We start from the raw sequence: 7605 nt of genomic DNA, 5'->3' as shown, positions 1-7605 counted from the left end.
CAGGAAGACTTCTTTGAGGGGTTGGTTGGTTGTAACTTTGCAGCCTTCTACTCCAAATACAGTAAAGAAGGGATTCCCAACATGAAACCAAAGTGTAGAAGCTCAGTTAAAAGCAAAAGTAAGGAAGTCGGAGTCTTGAAAGCTCACTGACGCAACACCTAGGCCACAGAAATCAAGTTCTGCCACGCAGAACCACACTGACATTTTGTGAAGACAAATGAAGCGAAAATTGCAGGGAAAGCTGAGCCAAGGCACATCTTAGCAGAAAAGGGCAGGGATGAGGAAGATGTTTGCTGCAATAGTCCTGAGAACAGACTACAAACAGGCATGCCATGCATAGCTAATAGTGTGACTGAGAGACGAGGCAACGTATGATTTGCAGGGGTCTTGAGCAACATGCAGCTCTTTGAAGATGTTTACAAACCTGTCCAGAAGGTGACGGTACTTCTTGTTTATTCAGCTGCTTCTTTGCCCTGGGTTTTGTGCTCGGTTTTCCCACCAGGCTCTCAGTCAGGTCTGAACTCAGACCAAAGCTCGCTGGATCCTTAGAGAGTTTCTCATAGACCTCCAGCAAACAGTACGCATCTGAAGCTGAAAATAAGGGAATATGAGCCTCAGCTGGTTTCATTCAAAGGTGAAACAGAGGCTTTCCTCAAGCAAGGAAGAGCCCTCACCTTTATAAATGCCACTGAATGCAAACAATCTGTGAAGCTCCAACTCAGTAATGTCATGCCCTGCGCTCTTCTACCGATTCAGAGGGCATCGTAACCCAACGCACGATCACTAAGAGTCAAGGCAGAGGATCTCAAAGAGCAACAGGCTTCTCTGGCTCTAATGTAATGCAAATTGCAGGGCGCCTGCTCAAACCGCCATGTAAGAGAGCTGCAGCCAACCCATTTTGCTCTCCATTGTTAGCGAGCAGCCGCTTGCCCACGGTTTGTCACCGCATCGCAGCTATGGGAAGGGAACTTCCCCACGAGCTGCAGTATTTTAAAAAGTAAGAACTGAGTTGTTTGCAATCACCTGCCCACACACGCTGCCGTGCGGCTTCTGCTCCTCGCAACGGGAACTGTCTAAGTGTCCAAGCCAGTTTGACAAGTCCTAGTGATTAACTTTTGTGGGAACTGTGTCAGCTTCAAGGATAGTTGAATTTAACAAAGGGCTGGTTCGCTTCAGTAGACTGTCCTTTGATGCCCCAGGAAAAGATTTAGACCCAGACTTCTGACTCTGGGGTAATCAGCAATAAATTCCACTGGGCCCTCCACAGTACCAGTTCCACGCTGCAGTTTCTGACGCCATGCCTACCCATTCTTAACCCTGCTCTAACAAGCACTTCACTATGACTGGTTTCCCAAAAAGGCTGTGAAATCAGGCAGAAGGAAGTAGATTTTCCTCCTTTCTGTTACTGAGAGGAGTTTCCAATGAGGTGATGTTTCATCAGGCGAAATCTGCAAAGCAGATGAATTCCTTCATAAGGGAAATAGTGAATCACTGGACAGTTTGAACTTCAACTAAAGCCACGTCCACAAAAGGCCAAACATAACATGCGCTGGCTTCTCGGAACAGAAACTCATCTGCAAAGCCATTTTCTCCCTTTGTTACTCAATGATTTTTGTGGGGACAGAACAAACAGAGACAAGGACGGCCTGGAGCACCTTGCCACAGGCTCAGGGACCAGACCTGCATAGAGGATCTGTTCCTCCCGGAGAGGCCGTTTCTCCCAGTTGGACAGCTGCTCCGTTTTATCTAGAGGTTTCCCCAGCACGTGTTGCACCAAGAGGCTGAGTCCTTTCTCCGGCTGCCTGAACCCTCTCTCCTCACAGCTCTGCTCCGGGGACAGTACGTCGACCTCCCAGCCGCCCTTCCTCCAGTCAATGGCGCTCTTCTGCAGCTGATGGAAAGAAAAGGATATAAAACATATGGTCATAAAACAACTTCTGCAGCACCTCCTATTCCAGTGGGTGGGGCCAGGCAGCAACCCTATCATTTTTATCTCTTGCCTGGCATATTGAATCCCGTTGTCTCAGACAAGGGCTGGGATGGCTTTAGATATATACGGCGTCTGGATATTTGTTTAACAAACACACTCGCTGGAAAGCAATCTGTTTCGTAGTCAGGGAAGGAAAAAAATAAGTGCATTGTTGTACAGCATTACATCAGAGCAGTGGGGCTGTGACCGTGACTCCCCCGAGGTGTGCGCGGTGCTCAGCCACGCTGGAGGCTGCTGGGCACCGAGTCAATGAAAGAGGAGCAGCGGGAGTTCTGCAGCTTTCTCGTCCTAGCCCCAGTGAGAAAAGGTATTCCTGTAACACAGTGGGCAACGGCCTTTCTGCAGCTGCCATTTCTCAGATTAAATGGAGGCAACAGCTCTTGGCAGGTACTTCAGACCCTGCAGCACTTCCCAGGTTAAGCTATCAGACCCAAAAATCTGGGTTCACCCCAACCCACGGCCTTAAACACGCCATGAAATTGAAATGGTTGTCCTTCAGTATTTCTGCGGATTGCTAAAAACTACTGTGTGCAAGCTCAGAGACAGCTGTACTTCAGCTGAACGGAAATTCCTGTGCTGAATCCCCCAGCAGCCCTCCTATGGACACGACGAGTTCTCTACAAATCACTAACACCATAATATCTGCTTCAATCCTGCATGACCTTGGAATAGCAGAATTTCTACAAGAATTTACACTTCTTGAGTGCAGGGACTTACACCCTGAGACTTTGCCCAGGCTGAAAAGAGCTACGTCTCCATTTCAATTGCTTTTTCATAGTTTTCATAAAGGCTATGAAACAAGTTGTCAGTATATCAAGCTCTAACTTTTTAGTTGATGAAAAATGAATGCTTCTGTCTTTCTTTACAGAACTGCATTACCCTTGAAACCACAAGTGGAAAAGGTCTATTTACCCATTTCGCCATCTCCCTGCCAATACAGGACACAAAAAGACAACGCTGTGAATTCAGGAGTTATCGAGGAGCACGTGCAGGAGACACAATTTTTCCATATCTTCATGTGTTTGTCCTTACTTGTTTGTCTACTGTGAGCAGGTCCACCACACCTCGTGCTTGCTTATTCGTGTCTTTCAAAGCAGAGCATGTGGCTGCAAGGCTGCTAAGGTCTCCAGACATCCCATAACCTGAAGGAAAAAAACCCAATCAAAAACCAGTTCAGATTACACAGGTAGGAAAACTCAAATCACAGCTTACACACTGCAGCTTTTTCTAGTTCAGAGTCAAAATAGTGACAATGTGTGTATAAATATTGGTGGAAAGACTGGTCAGACAGGGAACAGGGCAGACTCCTGTCTCTCCTGTCCCTAAAATCCTCTGGCAGATTAAGATTGGGAGAGAAGAGGTGGATGAAAAATGCTGAGTTTAAGAAAGGCAATTACCAATTTTCCCTTGAATTCTGAGTTCAACAACTCCTGCCAAAAGCCTCCCCACAGAATCCCAAACCAGGCGCGGTAAGCTGGAGAGCTCTGGTGACCAGCGCAGTGGCTTTGGGACAGGGCCAGCACTTTCAGGAAGCTCTGGATGGCACGCTGCCCTAGACCACTGAGGGTTGGGTGCAAGTCAGGGTTCAGTGTGGAACTGAGACAACCCCATGTTCGAGGGGGGAGGCTAAACCAGAAACCTTGGGTCTGACCTGAAATAGGGAGACATTTCTATCGCTCCCAGTTACACTGGTCACCCTGTTCCTGGTATGGCAGTAGTTGAATACCCAGGGCTACAGCTGGTTCTGTCACAAGTGGATGTAGAGAAGGATAACTCCAGGAGGATCTAAGAATTACATGAAGTAAGCTGTGTGAAGCCTGGAGGCGGGGAGAAGGGCCGCATGTTACCTAGTTTAGTGATGGCTGGATCCGAATAGAGCATGTGGATGAAACGGGGAAGCCTCTCCTTCTCCTCCTCCGTCTTGGCTTGCTCGAGGAGCCGTGGCAAGTCAAGCAGGAACACCTCATCCTTCAGAGCGATTTGAAGCAGGGAGACACGGGGCTTCCCCACCGTACCGAAAGAAGGCCTCCACTCCATGTCAATGCCCACAACCTGCCCAGGCTGCAACACAGACAAAAGCCTTCTTCACTTAGAGACTGTCTAAGCTTGAAAGTAGCCTGGACAGTCCCAGTCCAGAGGACAAGCATTTCCTTTCCACAAAAGGTGTCCCTGCCCATGGCAGGGCGGTCAGAACCTGATGATGTTCAAGGTCCCTTCCAACTCAAACCATTCTACGATTCTATGTACTGCATCTCATTGCTAGCACAGACAAGTAACTCTCACAGCACATCCGAGTTACCCCTTTCCTGGTACAGCAATTCCCAATGCACTCCCCAAATCAGAGAAGCCTAAAGGAAGCAGATGTTCCTGACCTGGGGAGGAGACATCTGATGGCAGTGGCCCACACACAGCCCTGCGTACCAGCCTCCAGTGGAGCTTCTGCTCCTTGGTCCTGCGAAGTGTGGCCAGTAGGTCAAGGGAGGGGGTTCTGCACCTCTGTTCTGCTCTTGTGAGACCCCACCTGGAGTTCTATGTCCAGCTCTGGGGTCCTCAGCACAAAAAGGACACGGAGCTGTTGGAGCAGGTCCAGAGGAGGCCACAACGATGCTCAGAGGCTGGAGCAGCTCTGCTGCAGGACAGGCTGAGGGAGTTGGGGCTGTTCAGGCTGGAGAAGGCTCCGGGGAGACCTTCCAGCGGCCTGGAGGGGTTGCAGGGAAGCTGGGGAGGGGCTTTTTGCAAGGGACTGTGGTGACAGGATGAGGGGCAGTGGGTTTAGACAAGGGCAGGGTAGGTTTAGGTTAGACATGAGGAAGAAGTTCTTCCCTGTGAGGGTGGTGAGACCCTGGCACGGGTTGCCCAGGGAAGCTGTGGATGCTCCATCCCTGGCAGTGTCCCAGGTCGGACTGGATGGGTCTTGGAGCAACCTGGGCTGGTGGGAGGTGTCCCTGCCCAGGGCAGGGGGGCTGGAATGAGATGATCTTTAAGGTCCCTTCCAACTCAAGCCATTCTACAAATCTGGGATCCCACAATTCTAAGTGAACACCAGAGTAACACTCACCTGCAGCACCTTTTCCCGGCACTGCAGCGTCTCTTCCCATGTCTGTAGGAAATGAATATTTGCCCGTGGAATAGGAAGCTGGTAATAGTCCCTCTTCTTAGTCACTTCATAATCATCTGCTTTTGTGGCCTCTTCTACCCTGCACAGAATCAGATGTCTCAATTTTAAGCCATGCCATGAGGGGAAATCATGAATTAGAGGCACATCAGGAAACCCCTTACTTCACCTTAGCCCTCTGCTTCCCCATGCTACTCAACTCTTTCTCTCACTCTCTCTTTCCTCACTTTCCTTGTAATCTCAGTGTCTTTCATCTTGACTCATCCTCTCCTTTTATTCCTGTCGCAGAGGTGGCACCGTGTCCAAGCCCTCGGCATGCACGTGCGCTGTACCCGCTGCAGAGAACACCCACACCAAAGCACTTGCTGGAGTCAGATCCCAAGCCCGGACCTCAGTGCTCGGCTCTTTCCCAGAGCTGATGCAACTTGGATGACGAAGCCAGGCAGCTGCTCCCATATTCAGAGATAACACATTTTAGATTTACTGCTTTTTGCCCTCGAGGTTAACATGGAAGTCTGCGAGCTCCCACGGTGGAATACATAACAGAGAAGTCCGCTCTGACCAGCGCTGCGTCCAAACAGGAGCTTCACGCTTCCCCACAGCACAAACCAACTCAGAAAGAGACTCTGGGACTGCTCCATGCTGTGATCACTGGGTGAATCCCCTCCCTGTTTTACAGGGCAATGGCTTGGAAAGGCTTCATGGACTTCCCTGATCTGTCCAGCTTCTCCTCCTGTAAAATGTCCACAGAGGCTGCATAAGAACATCCATCCTGTGTTGCATGTGGAGGAAATCAGAGAAGTTCAGGAATAAAGTTTCAAAACCTTTTATATTTAGGGAAAGCTGAATGTGCAGGCAGAGCGCCTTGCTTGTGCTACTCCCTCCACTTGGGTTTCAGATGGCACCACACAGAGAAATCCCGAATCTGCGTATTAATACCCTGGGAATGCTGGAAGATGCCTGCAGAAATGAGCTAACTGGTTTCCTACAACGGGATCTTACACAGCACATTTTCTTTTCCAAATGCAGCAGAGTCTCTCGAAACGGCCTTCTCACTGGAAGGTCAGCACATTGCCGTGGTGTCTCCGCCAGATGATGCAATCAGAGGAAAGAAACTAATAAAAAATATCCAGCTATTTTGGACATATCACAACTTTCTGGATAGGCTCTTTCCCACAGAGACTTTAAAAGGTTTATTATTTGAGAAACTATTTACCAGCCTTATGTTTAGGGGACTGCGTGACTAATTTTCTAGTGTAGCAGCTTTCACTGTACAAACACGCTTTTCCGTGGGTTTGTGTGCATGGCGAAGTCAATATTTGTGTAAAATATTTAATGAGGGTGTGCAGTCTCAGGCCTCCAGGAATATTCTCACCTGCAGAGTTCAGGAGCCGCATGTGGTGTGACCGGTGGCAAAGATGATGTCATTTATACGCTGGTACCACCTTGTTCTCCGCAGTGTGAACACCCTCTCTGGGAACCTGCTGCTTTGTTAGCTCAATAAATAAGGCAGGCAGACTGTTTTATTAGGTTCCTTGGCTCCGCTGATTTTATAGCAGCTACTGCAGCAGGTAACCTGACTGGATGAGTAAAGCGGGGCACAAAGGGTTTTATTCATCTGTCGCAGCTCCTCACGAACGGCAGAACACGTGCCCACCAGCACGCCTTCACTCCACCCGCACACAGCGCAGGACTCCCAGAGCGGAGAGAGGTGGTGATGTTTTTCATCTTTCTAGATGCACGGTCTGTGGCTAAATCACACTCCTGTTAACCACCCCCTTTGTGATCGGAGGGATTACAGCTCATGCAAAAACCTTCTGGCTCCCAATCGGTGGCTGGTGCAGCTTCAGGAGGCAGAAGGAGGAGGAGGGCAGCTCCAGCAACGCGTCAGAGCTAAGCACAAGCATGTCCCAGACAAACAAGAGTTTCCTGGGCTCCAAGAAAGCCCTGCACATTCTGGAGAAGTGGGCCTCTGCAGACAGCATTTTGAGGGTGATTACCTCTGTGACCTGTTGCTGAGGTTGCACAGGGGTTGAACACGAGTCGGTGCACGTCTGCACCAGTAGAAAGATCAGGCCCACGAAGCTCAGCACACGAGCTGTTCAAGGCCATCTGTGAGACCCTCCCCAAAATCATCAGCGTTAAAAAATAATAATACACCGTGTTCTCGTTCACTTTCTGCATAGTTCAAGTTAGACCAACCCATGCTCCAAAAATACGATTTTTAGTGATGAAAGTTGCAGTTTTTGCATAAAAACCTCTTCCAAGAGATGGAAATTCGCTGTAAGGTTGAAGACAACAAATCTGATGGTAAACCAAGCAGGTAACCTTGCTCACTCTAAGGCTTAATCTTCTTAAAATAGTCTCCTTATCCCCTAGGGAGGTGGTGGCACTGACCAGGCAGCCACTCACAGATCCTAACTGTCAGCTGGAGTTCATAAATCTGACACAGGACACCAGAGAAGGAAAGTCACAGAATCACAGAATGTCAGGGACTGGA

The 7605-nt window shown here is 49.2% G+C and overlaps 1 protein-coding gene across 1 annotated transcript; it reads right to left on the bottom strand.

The window, feature by feature from the left end:
- Positions 1 to 420: 420 nt before the first annotated feature.
- On the bottom strand, positions 421 to 5187 carry LOC104278717 (exonuclease mut-7 homolog; the record flags this gene model as incomplete). Its single annotated transcript, XM_009875775.1, has 5 exons — positions 421 to 591; positions 1681 to 1891; positions 3023 to 3132; positions 3838 to 4051; positions 5049 to 5187. Coding segments are annotated over 5 exons (845 nt in total), but the record flags the coding sequence as incomplete, so codon positions are not given.
- Between the last annotated feature and the right edge of the window lie 2418 nt (positions 5188 to 7605).

This window comes from Apaloderma vittatum, unplaced genomic scaffold (assembly GCF_000703405.1).
Source record: "Apaloderma vittatum isolate BGI_N311 unplaced genomic scaffold, ASM70340v1 scaffold43238, whole genome shotgun sequence".
In the NCBI taxonomy this organism is placed as follows: Eukaryota; Metazoa; Chordata; class Aves; order Trogoniformes; family Trogonidae; genus Apaloderma; species Apaloderma vittatum.
Note: the sequence above shows the minus strand (reverse complement) of the source record. Positions and strands in the feature narration are given on the sequence as shown.